The 16,426-nt window shown below is 36.3% G+C and overlaps 1 protein-coding gene across 1 annotated transcript in view; it reads left to right on the forward strand.

Moving 5' to 3' along the window:
* Positions 1-15,717, forward strand: part of CUNH18orf63 (chromosome unknown C18orf63 homolog) — a 47,716-nt gene extending 31,999 nt beyond the window's left edge. Inside the window, exons 11-14 of the mRNA XM_027852420.1 lie at positions 7,874-8,057; positions 13,187-14,182; positions 15,220-15,312; positions 15,598-15,717. Of these exons, the coding sequence (XP_027708221.1) occupies positions 7,874-8,057; positions 13,187-14,182; positions 15,220-15,276 (1,237 nt within the window). The 3' untranslated portion in view covers positions 15,277-15,312; positions 15,598-15,717. The remainder of the gene's footprint in view (positions 1-7,873; positions 8,058-13,186; positions 14,183-15,219; positions 15,313-15,597) is intronic.
* The last annotated feature ends 709 nt before the right edge of the window (positions 15,718-16,426 follow it).

A 16,426-nucleotide genomic window follows, 5' to 3' on the forward strand; every position in this document is an offset into this window, starting at 1 on the left:
GTGGATGGCCTTTTTAACCCTCTATAACTTTATTGATTTTCAAATCAAGCTACAAAATTTTCATTGTTCAATCCTTCTACTTAAAACAGATCACTTCCTCACACCTTCTCAACTTACTTAAACCATCTAAAAGCTATCCAGAACAACCATCCAAGGATGGGGAAATTAAGACCCCCACCCAAATTACACTCACCAAGGCTGGGCAGCTTTCCTTTGCAGTTCCCTCTCCCTCTCTCTCTCTTCCCAAACCACTTTTACACTTTACTATGCATTTTAAACAAATCACTGAAATCTTATCACATTAAAAGACAGAAAACCCCTTTTTTTTCCAACTCTAAACACATTGCCCGAATACCCAATATATTGGTGGGAGGGACACAAAGACAACAACTCAAACTCTTAGTCTTGGGATCCCATTAAACCTGAATTCAAATTCTTCTCAGCCTTTTTTATTTTCTTTTTCTCTTGGCCCTAGCCATCTTAGGCGGCATGCTCCAAATCCTTATCAGTAAAGACTGCTTGCTGTACTTTCCACTAACTTCTGAGAGATTTCTCTCCCTGCCTTTTTGATTCTAACCTCAATCTCCCGCTGAAAACCTGAGATGGGAGCTCTTTCCCACTGTTTCTTCTCCAATCTCAGATCTCAAAAGTTACCCAAAAATTTCTCTGGCAGACACAAAACATCCACAGACAGACAGATAGACGACGTGCACACAATTCTAATTCTAACCTTGACTGGTCATAAGAAACTCATTTTGTCCCAGGCTCCCCTTTGAATGGGTTCCGAAGTTTTTCCTCCCCTTTTTCTTCAGTAGGAAAAGTTTTTCCTGGGTACTCCCACTACCTCAGTTTGCTAGCTAGTGTTCCCTGGCCTCCCATCACTAGATTTTCTCCTCCAATGGTCCCTTTCTTTCCCTGCACTGGTCTTAACCTAGGATTTGTGACTAACAAAGTTTCCTCCGAGGGTCCCTTTTCTTCCCAGAACTGGTCCTTACCTTGCTCAAGATATCTCAACTTTCATAGTACCCTGGTCACTGCAGATATCTCCCCCAATTTTTCACTTACCCTTTTCAGCCTTAAAAACCAAAACCTCAGGGTCCAGGTGACGTGCAACCAAGTCAGCCCAGGGAAAAAATCAGGGACCATCAAATTAAGAGTGGGAGTGCTCTTCTCTGAGTTCACTCACTTGGGTCAGGGTAGGGGGTCTTTGGATTCTGGACCATCCCCAAATTGTTAGAAATAAGGCCTTAGAGAAATCAAGCCTTCTAGTTAAAAACGAAACTAAGCTTGGGGTGAGTGAAGAATCATTTATTTTACGGTTCGTGGGGGAATCAGGAAAACCTCTCAGAAGAGATTATACCAAACACAGAAGAAAGAAAAAGTTTTGTAGTTAGAATGTCGCAACTCCTCCCTTCCAGGCCCAGATTGGTCTGTTCCTTTCCAGATTACAGTCTTATACATTCACCCATCCCATGCCCCTTTGACATGCCCCCCCCATCCCTCATCATCCAAAAGCCCATGCCCTTTGTCCTACTTAGGGCTGGTTAAAACTGGTTCTGCCCTCTAGAAGTTTGGGGTCTATTAAAAGCTTAGGGTCCTTCTCATTGTCTTGCCCTTTCAAGGTTTTGCAAGCTTATTAAAACAATATACCTTCTTTGCTGTTGTTGTAAGATGTCAAAGGTTATCTTAAATTGTGGGAACATGATACCATGTTCCTCACACGTGTTATCTCCCCCATTAGATTATAAGCTCTTTGAAGGCAACGACTGTCTTTTGCCTTTTTTTGTATGCACAGCATTTAGCACAGTGCCTGGAAAATAGTAGATGCTTAATAAATGTTTATTGATTGATGAACATGGTAGCCTTGACCTGCTCCATTTCCAACCTGGGTCAGTTCATACCTATTTAGGAGCCTGGTAGTCCTTCATTCTTACAGTTTCACCATCTTGGTACCAAACTTACTACAGATATCCAGTCAGCTTACATTGAAGCTCAGAACTCCTGAGCTCAAGGAGTTACTCCCATGACAGGGATTATAGGCTTTGGCTGCCTCACCCAGCTCAGGTCTTTGTAAAGACCAACACTCTACCAACCACACTACTCTGATGGCACAGGCAGTCTGCTCATTTTGGCTATATTGCCATTAATGAATGACCCAACTTTATGTATTATAAGATTGTTTACAATGATTTTTTGGGATGTCAGAGTGATTAAATCCTATTTCCTTGTGTACTGTGTTACAACTTGTCCTGAAAAACAGAGTGTGACCCTTTGTGTTTGGAAACAAAGCAAACCACAATTTGACTAATGCTACATAATTGCTCTTGTCTCCTCTGTTCTGTCTTCTTGCCATTTTCCCTACTTTCTCAAATTCCAGTTAAGATAGATGAACATGTAAACAAGTGATAGCCAGATATTAAATGAATAAACCTCCTTTTCATCTTCTCATCTGACATCGTCCTTCTACCACTATCACCTCTTTCACCTCTGTCTTACAATAAGAGTGACTTTTCTCCTTCCCTAGGCAAACCCTTCTCCACTTACAAGTAATCTCATTCCATCCCATCTTCTCCAGAAGATTGTCTCCTCTATCATTCCCACTTTCTCACTAATCTTCAATCTCTCCATGTCTACTGGCTCCTTCCCTGTTGCTTTCAAACATGCCCATGTCTTTTTCATATTCAAAAAACCCTCACTTGTTCCATCCATCCCCAGTAGCTGTCACTCTGTATTTGTTTAATTAATCATGGTTATATGGCAACTAGCACATGAACTGAATGCATATAATCCTTTTGTTAAATAAAATTCAAAGATGTTTAGTAGGTTTCTTTTGACTTGCAAAAAATTAACATCACTGTTAAAAGTTTTATATTAAGTCAATAATAAGCATTTAAGTATCTATTATGTGCCAGTTACTGTGTCCAGGTTCAAAGAAATCCAGGTTGGTGTTCAAAGAAAGGCAAAAACAATTCCTGCCCTCAAGGAACTCATAGTCTAATGAGAGAGAAAGCATGCAAACAATCATGTGCAAACAAGATATATTCAGAGTAAATTGGAGATTTTTAGCTAAAAATCAAATAAATCTTATAGCTAACTAAATGAAATAAGGTTTTTAAAAAAAATTCTGCATAACCTACATAATTCTGCATAATCTAAAATTTTCTACAGGAAAGACTCTAAGATTAAGGAGGACTGGAAAAGGCTTCTTGTAGAAGGTGGAACTTTAGCTGAGGCTTGAAGAAAGCCAGGGAAGCCAGGAGATGGTGATGAGGGAGAAGATATGGGGATATGGGGAACAGACAGTGAAAATACCCAGAGTAAAGAGATAGAGTGTCTTGTGCCAGGCACAGCCAAGATATCTTGGCCACTGTCACTAGATCACAGAGTACATGGTAAAGAATAAGGGGTAAGAAGACTGGAAAAGTGGGAAGGAGCCAGTAATAAGGGGCTTTAAAAGCCAAACGGGATTTTGTGTGTGATCCTAGAGGTAATAGGGAGCCAGTGGAGTTGATTGAATAGGGGGAGGGAGTTGATATAGTCAGAACTTCACTTGAGGAAGACCATTTTGATAACTAAATGGAGGATGGATTGTAGTGGAGAGACACAAGGCTGGGATGAGGTTTCAGTGTCAGAGGGAAGAAGGGGGAGTATATGAGAGATGTAAAGGTAAAATAGATAGGATTTGGCAATATTGAATGGATTGCAGTGAGAGACTGATGAATTCAGGATGACACCTAGGTTGGGAATCTAGGTGCTTGGGATCACAGTGGTGCCTTCTATGCCAATAGGAAAGTTCAGAAACAGGGAGGGGTTGGGAGGAAAGATAAGTTCAGGTTTGTACATATTATTTTTATCTAAAAAATCATCAGCCTAGAGATGATAATTGAATCCATGAGAACTGATGAGATCAATAAGTATAGTATGAGGAAGAAGAGAAATAGGTTCAGGATAGAGTCTTGGGGGATACTCATTATTTGCAGGCCTGACCCAGATGAGCAAAGGAGCAAAAGAGATTGAGATGGGTAGGAGAGAACTAGGATAGAGCAGTGTCTCAAAAACCTAAAGAGAAGAAAGTATGAAGAAGGGTGTGATGAACAGTGTCAAAGACTTCAAAGAGGTCCAGAAGGATGGGGATTAAGAAAAGCCATTGAAAGATCATTGGTAACCTTGGTGTTAGTATTTTCAGTTAAATGATGAGGTTGGAAACCAGACTGCAATCATGAAGAGAGTGAAAGGAAAAGAAGTACAGGTATTGACTAAAGACAGCATTCTCAAGTTTAGCCTTTAAAGGCAGGAGAGATATAGAGTGATAGCTATTGGGAATGGATGGAACAAGTGAGGATTTTTTGATGATGAAAGAGACATGGGCATATTTGTAAACAGTACGGAAGGAGCCAGTAGATAGGGAGAGATTGAAGATTAGTGAGGAAGTAGGAATGATAGGGAGGACAATCTTACAGAGGAGACTTTTTGTTTGCAGATGATTGTGCATTCAATGCAGCCTCTGAGGTTGAGATGCAACAAACTATGGATCAGTTGTCTGCTGCTTGTGTTAATTTTTGGCATAACAATTAGCACGAAGAAAACACAGATTCTCCATTAGCCAGCACCACAGCATCCATACGTGGGACTATTAGTTACAGAAAATGGAGAAACTTTGAATACCATGGATAAGTTCGCTTACCTTGGCAGTATACTTTCCAGGGTTGTATACATAGATGTGGTATAGGGATGTACATGTAGAGGTTGACACATGCATTGCCAGAGCTAGCTCAGTGTTTGGGAGGCTCTGAAAGAAAATGTGGGAGAGAAAAGGTATTAGACTGCCTATCAAAGTGAAGGTCTGCAGAGCTATTGTGTTGGCCTCATTTTTGTATTTCTGTGAAACCTGAACAGTCTACCAATACTATGCCAGAAAACTGAATCACTTCCATTTGAATTGTCTTGGGAAGATTCTGAAGATCACCTGGCAAGATAAGGTACCAGACACCAAGGCCCTTTCTCTAGCTGAACTGCCAAGCATTCAAACTCTACTGCAAAGGGCACAACTCCAATGGTCTGGCCACATGGTTCAAATGCCAAATGTATATTTTCCTGAAAGATTGCTTTACAAAGAACCCACACAAGGCAATTGCTCACATGAAGGTCAGAAGAAGCAATACAAGGACACTCGCACAACCTCTCTGAAGAACTTTGGAATTGATTGTGAGACATGGGGTACAGAAGGAGCAAAGCAGAAATGTGAGATGCACAAATCTGAACCGCTTCCACTGCAAATGTTCACATGGACTATTTGTGCCTGACCCGTGATAGAGCCTTATGAGCTCATATTGGTCTGGTCACCCACGGTTGAACACATTATACCTTGGCTCCAACATAGTGATATCATTCTGTTCCTCTTTGAGAAGGAAGGACAACAACTAACCAGCCATCAATCATAAGCTCCTTGAGGCTGGTGATTGTCTTTCCTTTTGCTTATATTCAAATCCGCAGTGCTTAGTCCAGTGTTTTGGTAAGTTGTTGTTGTTGTTGTTGTTCAGCCATTTCAGCTGTGTCTGGCTCTTTATCAGAAGGGTCAAGAAAACCGCATTTAGGGATTTCTTGGCAAAGATACTGAAGTGCTTTGGCATTTCTTTTTCCAGTTCATTTTATAGATGAGGAAACTGAGGCAAACAAGGTTAAGTGACTTGCCCAGGGTCACATAGCTAGTAAGTATTTGAGGTCATATTTGAACTCAGGAAGAAGAGTCTTCATGACCCCCAAGTGTGGCACTCTATCCACTGCCCCGCCTAGCTGCCCCACCTGGGTAAGTTAGTGCTTAATAAATGCTTGTTGTCTTGTTGCTTTATTGCCTTCCCCTATTCTGCCTTGTAAGGAGAGGCTGAAGAATTAAGAGAGAAAACAACTGAGGATGCAGTCTGCTGAAGAAGATGGGAGGTCAAGTGTATATGTAAAGCCTTGGCAAGGAGAATGGCCACTTTGTTAAAGACTGAAAGAAAGGAGGAGAGAGTAGGAGATGATGTTTTGAAATGAAAAGAATGGGAGAAGAGGGAGCTCATGTTGAATGGCCTCAATTTTTTTTCAATAAAGTAAAGGTAATTTTTTTTTCAGTCGTTAACTGAGAGAGAGAGATGGAGGAGGAAGAAAATTTGTTAAGGTCTTGAGGAGGGAAAAGAAGGTGTGGAATAGCTTCTGTGGGGTATGAGATGAGTAATCAATTAGGGAGGAACAAAAGGACTTTCTTGCTGTAACAATGATCCAACTCAAGTTGGACAACATGAATTTACAGCGTATCCAGTCAGCTCGCTTATGAGACACCAGCTTCTTTCAGCTTCTCAAGAGAAATAAAAGAAGTAGATGGAGTAATCTAAGGCTGAGGATGATAAGATGGATGTAGTAGATTTTGTAGGAAGGAGGAAACAAGGAAGGAAACAAGCATTTGTTGTTTACTATGTGCTAAGGCCACTGAACCTGTGGCACACAGTGCCAGCCTCTGTGCCAAGTGCTAGGGATACAAATACAAGCAAGAAAGATAGTTCCTGCCCTTGAGCAACTTACACTAATAGGGGAAGACAACACACAAAAGGCAACTGAAAAACAAGGTGGTGGAGAGATGAAGGGACCCAGCATAGGGGCGTGGTTTTGAAGTCCAAAGAAAACTAAGGAATGATTAAAATTAATGAGACTTAGTAACTGCATGTGCTTAATAAGAGAAGGTGAAAAGTTAATGTTGATTCTGAGGTTCACAACTTAGGCAAATGGAAGGGAAATAAAAAAAATAAGGAAGTAGGAAGTACAAGTCAGGGAGGAAAAATGACAAGTTTAGTTTGGGACATGTAGAGTTTGAGGTGCTAGAGGGAGGAATAGTTATATTTCGATGGCTTGTTAAATATTGAATAACAGGATTGCCTACAAAAAGGTGTGTTTTTCAACTCTTAAAAATATATAACAAGTATATATGGAATAATGGAATTTAATAATGCATGTGTGTATTTTTAAGATTTGACATTTTATCAAATACCATGCATTTATTACTTATTATGTACTGGGGATACAAAGGAAAAAAAAAACAGTCCTTGACCTTAGGGACTTAGATTCTTTTAAAACATTCATATATATTTCAAGATAAACTTAACAAATAACAACAAACACAAATTTTCCATATACAAAAGAGAAAAAAAATATTTTTATAAAGCTGTAAATTCACCATTCATAGCTTTTTTTAAGAGTATACATAACTTTAACATGGTAGTATCAATACTTTCCTTCTTGTCTATGTCCCATTTTAAAATCCTTTCTTTTCTTTTCTGTGTATGTTTCGTATGTTTCAATGATGTTCTTTTCTTTCATTTTTTTTTGTATCACTATCACTATTTCCCACTTCCCTCTACATTCTCTCTCTCACCTCCATAAAAGTTCTTCCTTTTAACAAATATGTGTAACTAAGCAAAACAAATTTGTGTTGTGTTGGTCACATCTGAAAAAATATATGTCCAAGTTTGTACCATTGTGCATTACCTCTCCACCAAGAGGTGGGAAGCATGCTTCATCATCAGTCTTCCAGAGTCATGACTGGTCATTACATTGATCAGAGTTCTTAAATTTTCAAATTTGTTTTCGTTTGTAGTGTTGTAGTCTGTTTATAAATTGTTTTGGTTCTACAAGGAGCTTACATTCTAATGGGACAAATAATGTGTATGTTATGTGTGTGCACCTGTGTGTTTATAATAGGCATATACAGTAGGTATAAAATATAAGATAAGAAAAAGGAACTAGAAGCTTACAATAAAATGATAATGATACCAAAGAATTACAACTTCATATGTATTAAATATAATGAAAAAATCGATGTTTAATCTTTAACATTGTTCAAGTACCCTCTTAGTTGCATCAGAAGCCAACCTGTACAGTTTTTTCCAAGGGTTGATGTGGAAAGTGTATTGAAAAGCTTTCTTCCTGATCTGAAATCCAAACTCCCTCATATATGTGGTTTTCCAATAAAGATGACAAGTAAGCCATGCTACTACACTCAAGAACTCACCAAACCTTCTTTACAGGTAAGAAGATAGTGACCAAACACTTCCTAGACCTGAATAGTCAAATCATACAGGATAAAATATGTTTTAGTTTGAAAATATTTACCTAGAGTGTACCTAGCATTCTTTTGATGATTCTAGGATGACCACTGGTTGAATCTGTTTAGTTTGTAAAGCCTATTGACACATCTTTTCATAATATCCTAGTTCTTTTGGTAGTTGTTTGATTTTTAAGGCTATTTGTAGAAGGAAACTATAATTGCCTTAAAAAGTATGAGAAAAGGAATAACTAGGAAGAATTGTTGATGGTGCAAAGATAAAATAATATATTGTCTTTCTCCTATTTGTCCCCACCTTGAAAATATTATAATTGAATCAGATTCTATCTTCAAAGTGAAGTCATCCTTGAAGCAAAAATGAACACATGGAAAAATATGGATAAGAACCATAAAAAGTCTTCAGGTGACTCATAATTAGTCTACCAAAGCAGACAAAAAGTATATTTCAGCTCTGTTTTTAATTGTCTTCTAGAAATGACTACACTAACTTTTGGTTTACTTTAGATTAATGAAATAGTACATGTCATTCCCATTCTAAGTCCATAGAGCAGCAAAGCCCTAAAACTACTATTCCACAAAAAACCTAGCACCAAAAAACCCAGAGGATAAAGAGTAACCATAAATGTAGGTAGTCAAAAGATCAATGACAAGATGCATGATAAGTAAATAGGATACAATACACTAACAACAGTGAATTGCATGTAAGAAATGACATAAAAGGAAAATAAGAATTTGTATGACCAGAAAAAGAGGTAGGCCAGTGATACAGTGAGAGTAAAGAATATCACATGGATAGCCTGAGTAGTAGGAGTACTACAGGGGTGTGCTGGTGAATGTTTAACAACCAGCTCTCCAAAAAAAAAATACACCTGACACACTTTAAAGTTTAATCTGCATTACTAACATTTCCTGCATGACTTTCTCCAGTCCAGACAGTCAACAAAATAACACTTCAAACCCTGATTTGTATCATTTGTTGATATCTGCGGTGTAAATGCTCACATTGAAAATTTAACAATTGGCTTTTGTGACTTTATGAGACAAGACCATCTACTCTTGTGATGATGACAACGACTTTGACTACAACTCTGAGGACTACTACTAGTACTATTAACTAATGTGCTATTGTTAGTAATTAGCTAATATTATTAGTAATAGCACATTGAGATTTGCAAAGTGCTTTACAAATATTATTTTATCCCATCAACAATCCTGGGAGGCAGATGTTATTACTAGCCCCATTTTACAGATGAGGAAACTGAAGCAGACAATGTTTAGATGATTTATCCATGGTCCAACAGTTAGTGATCCTATCTGAGGGAGAATTTGAACTCAGGTCTATCTAACTACAGGTCCAATGCTCTATTTACTATGCTACTTTTCTGCCTCTGTCCTGGTGTCCATGAATTTCAAAAAGAAAACAAAAAACAAAACAAAAAAGAAGGCCTCCAGTATGTTGAGTCGATGTTGAATGGAGAAATTATGGAAAGGCATGGACAAGGATTGCTCAAGAGGAAAAAGTGTGACTATCTGATAATCTGAATCAGTGACAGGGCTGCCCATATTGATGAAATTATGACTCCATGGAAGTATTTCTGATAAAAGATAATACAAGCATCTGCTTATAGCCACTATACTATTTCTGTAGTAACAGAGTTCCCTGAAAATAACAGAAAAAAGAATAAGGAAAACATAGTAAATATCTGACAACTGCTGACCTGATTTTCACCTGATCTGTTAAATGATTCTCCTAAGGACACTAGACAGAGGAGCCAGGGATGGCTTTTCTGGTTCCATAAATTCTTACGACAAGATTCGTTATCTCATTTGATCCTTATGAAATCTGTAAAGCAGGGAGAGGAGGTATTATTTCCACTTAGCAGAGGAGAAAGATGAAGCCCAGAAAGTTAAATAACCTGATCTGAGGTTCCCCAGCTGGTTAATGTTAGAACTGAGACTAGAAATTAAGTCGTTTGACTCCTAGTCTAACGCTCTTTTCATTATACTTCACTAGTCCCTTCAGAGTCGAAGAATATAAACCAGCATGCCTAGAAAGGGTTAAAAACCCTACAGTTAAAAAAAAAAGCACTACCACCCATAATTTAAATAGAACCATGCACATGACCCAATTAGTGGATTACTCTCTCTCTCTCTCTCTCTCTCTCTCTCTTTCTCTCTGTCTGTCTCACTGTCTCTGTCTCTGTCTCTGTCTCTGTCTCTCCCTCAGCAAAAATGCCCAACCAAACTATTCAGCATGACAGAGCAGCTGGAGTGCTGGACTTGGAGTCAGCAAAATCTAAGTTAAATAACTTGTCTTGCTAGTTGTGTGACCATAGAAAAGTCAATTAACTGATTCTAAGCATCAGCTTCTTTATCTGTAAGACAGAGATAATAATATCCATATTAAATCTCAAATTAGTTAATATATACATAAAGTGCCTTAAAGACTTCAAAGTGCAATATAAACATCTGTTGTTATTATTATCTTGACCATGGCCAAACTTTCATAAAAACTCCCACTCTTGTGTCAGTCCTTTTTAACTATCCATTCAGAGTACAGTTTAATGTTTTGATTCTTATATATGATTTGTTGTCATTTTAGAGGTCACCTAAAATACATGTATAATTCTAGAAAATGAAGTCAGCTACATACTTCGGGCAATGATTCTCTGACCATAATTAGGAGACTAGACTAATACCTTTTCAGAATAATCAATCAACAAGTATTTATTAAGGACCTACTATATACCAAACCCTGTGTAGAACATTACAGACATATCTTTGTTAGGTCATGACTTCAAAAAGCTTAGTTTACTGTGAAGTTATAGGGAAAGGTTTGTCTAAAAGGCATCCTAGAGCTAATTGCCCCCTTTTGTTGAATTATTTAGGATCTCATCTGCTGTTTTCATAGGTCCTTTTTGTAGGCTTGTATAAATTTTGTATATGGGCCTGGAGGTCTTTGGCATGTTGGATGTGTTTTACAATTTAAATAATAAGTAAATAATAACTTTGAGACCAGAAGTCATAAGCTATTGGAAATTCTTTTCGTGGTATATGTGCTTTGGGTACCTTATAAGTACAACATCACTGCAGGCCATATATATTATGGAATGGACATAGACATAGAAAAAGTATGGAATGGACATAGTTTAGACAGAAAAACATGATGTAAATTATTTGTGTGGCTCTCCCTAATGTTGAGATTACATCTCTATGTCACATCAATATTTAAAAAGTGATTCAATGATAATGAGTTTAAATCACTTGTCCATTTTAGCAGGCTCTAACAAGGCAATTAGTACTACAAGGTCACACACAGTACGATTGTCAGGATGACTAAACTGATTAGATAACTGCAAGCATAATATTGACATTGTGAGGTTGTTAGATGTATTCTACCACTTACCAAAGAAAATTATCATTTTAAATCTACCTGCTGACACCTTTGAAACAGCTAATACTTTTTTTTCTGTCATTCCTTCAGCTACTAGGTTATCAAATCTGGAACCCACAAACAAAAATTTTGTTCATGTTTTTAGTACTACCTTATCTGCCTAAACATACTTTTAGGTTTCTTTTCCTAATACATTTGATAAATTCCTGGTCTTTGTATTATTCAAAAGAATAAGAAACCATGTAATGTCTAGATTTGCCAAGAATTTTGACATTGTGCCTTGTAGAGAACAGAAGTTTATACAACATTTTATATTGAGTCTCCAGAAACACTCAAGATGAGAAGGTAGAATAAGGAGATTAGAAATGAGGGAAAAATTGAGTAAATTTTATAGTGATTTTTCTCATCTTGATTATTTGAGAAGTATGCATGAAGCTGCTTACTAATTAAGATCTGCTTGAATCTTTGCTTTGCCACATCCTTTGCTAAATATATAAGCTTGGACAAATCATTTAACTTCTCTGAACTAAAATTTCTTTAACTATAAAATTGCTATAATCATATATAAACTATTTACTTCACAGGGTAATTATGAAGAAATGTCTTTATTCATCTTTAAACATCTTATAAATGTGATTTATTACTTTCTAGCTGCTACATAAAATACTAACTGAAATTTTTTGGTAGTGTAAACTGGTTTAAAGAAAAAAATACAATAACTATAGGGAGAACCTGCTTTATGAAATTACATGAAAAATAAAAACTTAGCAAACAGATAAATTAGGAAGTAATTACTCAGGTTACAATGAGATTACAAATGATTAAATGAGTTGTAGTAATTTTTAAGTTAGATTTGATTTATACAAACTTTTAAAGAATATATCTATTGCATAAAATAAGGTACAGCCTTTCACAAAGTGTCTTAATGAAGACCTATTGTGTAATGTCATCCTACTACAGTAACTTTTTCCCCAAAGCTTTTATCATCACCAACAACTAGGGAAACAAAGATATGGTTATTGACCCCAAAGAAATTACATGCTATTTATAAAGATGAGATATATAACTAAAAAATAAGTAACAATTCATTGTAGCATGTACTAAATGTCAAATGAATGATACAGACAGCTCTATGAGATTTTGAAGGATAGAGAGATTATCATGGTATTGGGTAACTGGAGGAGATGTCATAGGGAAATTGGGACTTAAAGAAAGACTGGACTTTAGATAAATGGAAAGGAAGAAGGAGGGCATGTTCTGAGGTAAATGAATAGTTGGCTTGTGACAGTAATTTTTATGAATGATTAATGGAACCTGGAATTTTATTTTACATATGAGGAAACTGAAGTCCTGGAGAGTTAAATGACTTGCCCAAGGGCATAGAGTGAGTTAGTGTCAAAGGTTAAAATCTAGATCTCCTGACTCTCAGCCCAATCATCTTTCTACTACATCCATTGACTTAGCTATTCCTATAGCATATTATTTGTATAGTAAAATATTCTCTAAGAGAATATTACCTACATATTATATAGAAAGAAAATAATGATCTACTCACTTTTTAAAAGGTCATCTGTTATTTCCTATTGGATTATTTTTCTCTCTCCTACATTACTTTGGACTCTTGTTTAACACCTCTTGTTTCTTCTCTATTAAAGACTTTATTTTATTTTATTTATTTTGATAATTTCTGCTTTCAGGGAAACAAAGTCAAGACTCCTAATCTAACTGCCAAAAATATGTTTAGGGATTCTCTGACTCAGGTCCCTTCCATAAAACCTACCTTGGTTCAGAGTCCATTATCAGCTACTATGGCATTTGACCACAAGATGGAGCTTTTAACCAGCCAGCCAAAGCCAAGAATTTTTTCAAGTCTTAATCTTCAGCCAGACGATAAAAATAAAGGCACTTGTGGTGGGGAATCACAGCTACGTTTTGAAGCATCCAGGGACAAAAGCAGAAACATTCAAGTTCAAGATGTAATTCTTGATTACCAAAATAAAAGTACCACTAAAATCATACCAATTTTTAAAGGTAGATTGATGCAAATGAATGAAAATATCTCAAAGTCTGTTAACCAGAAGAAAAAGCAGGATATTGGTATAGAATCAAAGATATTTGCAAGTAAATCTTGTGTGACCCAAGTTAACAAATTGGATTTGGGACAATCTGAGAAAAAAAGAACTAAAAATAATATATCTGCAACACATACTGGAAATGTAAATCCAAGGACTTTTACACCTCCACAAGATCTTTATACAAAGTCAAATTTTTATCTGCCTAAGTGCACATCATCACATGTGAATTTAAGTGGACATAAGCCCCAGTTTTTTGATGATTCAGTATTTCGGTTGTCAGATAACAATTCATATTTAATTAGAAATGTCACAAACATCCAAAAGAAAAAAAATCTAGCAAGTCAGCATCCTATACAAGTTTTGGAGAATGACCATGTATTACTACAAAGGAAAAGACAGTTCCAAATTTTTGAGTCAGACACAGAAATAGAGAATTCCCAGCTACCACGACAACAGTCAGTGAATCCAACTAAAGAAGTAGATTTAAATATTTGCCGATTAGTGTCCAACAGAACAGCTCCTAGGTCAAAAAGGAAATTTTACCAAAAATCTTCAGAAACTTTAAATGACAGCAATATTGCCATTCATCATGGACTATTCAACTCTTCAGTTGATCAGGTAAGAAAAAAATTATATTTGCAGTAATTCCAATTGAAAGGTGACTTTTTAATCTTTGTAAAAAAGTAGTGTAGGTACCTATCACGTAGACAATCAGCATTTAGTTGTATATGGTAGTGTTGTGAAGATACCTAGCAGATATAGTAAAAACCTATAGCCAAAACAAACTTACAAACAGAAATATTTAAACATTTACATGTGGTAGGGTAATTGTGATATAATAATGAAGTTGGTTTATGTATCATTTCACATCTGTAATTGAAACTTAGTTACTTGAAATTGTACCATTTTCAATCTCATAGATCCAGAGGAAGGTACGAAAAAGTGAAGTTGAATGATTGTTCCATGTTCTATAACCCATGTTTTTATTTATTCTGTAACTCAAGAGTAGTACTCATACTACTTTTTTGACTTCATGATTTCATTGGTATGAGTACTCACTTCCGTAAATGCAAATCACAATCTCCCCACATCTTATCCTGTATCACTCATCCATATTTTCCTTCGTAGAGCATTTACACCATGGGTTGGAGGCTTTCCCCCCAACCCCAGTATCTTTTTTTTTTTTTATTTTTATTTTTAGGCAATTTGGGGTTAAGTGACTTGCCTAGGGTAACACAGCTAGTAAGTGTTTGGTCTGAGGCCAGATTTGAACTCAGGTCCTCCTGACTTCAGGGCCGGTGCTCTATCCACTGTGCTACCTAGCTCCCCCCCCCCAGTATCTTGAAGTACCACTATACCATGAGGCCTCTCCATTTATTATATCTTCCTTTCACTATGTGACAACACACTTTTTTTGGTCCTATGTATTCTTGATAATATTTTTTAGAATGTTTGTTATATACAAATTGTCAGACATACATTACATATATAGAAACTAATGAGGGCTAAAAAGATTTCTGAAAGAACACCAGTGGACATGGGGTTGCTAGTAATTGAAGTATTTCATGTCAATCTATTTACTTTTCTGATTTCAATACAATTTCAAGTATATATAATTTATTTATAAAAGAATTCAGCTGTTGTTCTATTTATAGGGGAAAGGATTAAGTAAATTAAAACCTAAGAAATCCCAGATCATTCCAAATATTTAGAACATGGACCTGGAAGAGCATCAAAATACCCACCAGGTAATTTAGTGAAAGAAATGCAAAATACCTCTTACTTAGAAAAAATTCTGAAGTCTCCTAAGCTTGAGTATCTCAATCTCAGTACACAAGAGGACAAGATGCATGTTAACTGTTTTTTTCTTTCTATATCCATGTAATTACAAATTACATTTATATAATGCTTTAAAGTTTCTAAAGCACATTATATACATTACCTCATTTGAACCTTACAATAGTCCTGTGAAGTAGATAATTTGTATTTCTTTTCATTTTAGGTAATCTGTATGCATCTTTCCTTATTTTTAGCCTTATTTTACACTACCTATGCTGCTGTACTGCCAAACTGAATATTCATCACCTGCCAGATATTCAGCATTTGGATTTGAAGGCTAGCTCTGCCACTCACCACCTGTGTCAGCGCGTGCAAGTCACTATCCTCTCTGGGAATCAGTTTCTTCATCTATAAAATAAAAAGATTAGATTAAATGGTCTCTAAAGCCCTTTAAGCTCTATGTCTTTATTTATTTATTTATTTATTTATTATTATTATTATTTTTACTGGACCTGTAATTTCATTGGTGTAGGGAGATCCCTAGTGAGTAAGCACTCAAAGTCTGAATGTCCATCTGGAAAAAAATCCTCCCTGTCCTTTCAGACTAGATGGTATCTCCTTCATGATGCCTTCACAGTAATCTTCTCAGTTATAATTCTTTCCTCCTTGAATCTTGAATGGCACTTAGTTTTCTTTATACTTATGGATCATAACATCTTAGAATTAGAGAGCACCCTTGAGATCATATAGTTGAATCCCTTTATTTTCCAGAAGAAGAAACTGAGACACTCAATGCATAAGTGAATTGCTTTAGACTCACACAGTTAGGTATCAGAATCCGGATTTGAACCCATATTGTGTGACTTCAGAACCAATTTTATGCACTTATTTTGCATCATTTTTATTTATAAGATTTTTGTGTTTGTGTATGTGTGTTTGTATTATGTACTCTACAGATCATAAGTTTTATGAGGTTCTGGACTATGTTTATGTCTCCCTCCCTTCCAGCACATAGTTAACAGTTCTCTTTACACATAGTATATGCTTAATCAAAGTTTGTTGAAGTTCTAAGCCTTCTCTAAT

The sequence above is a fragment of the Vombatus ursinus genome, unplaced genomic scaffold, assembly GCF_900497805.2.
Source record: "Vombatus ursinus unplaced genomic scaffold, bare-nosed wombat genome assembly UNPS02009573.1, whole genome shotgun sequence".
Classification (NCBI taxonomy): Eukaryota; Metazoa; Chordata; class Mammalia; order Diprotodontia; family Vombatidae; genus Vombatus; species Vombatus ursinus.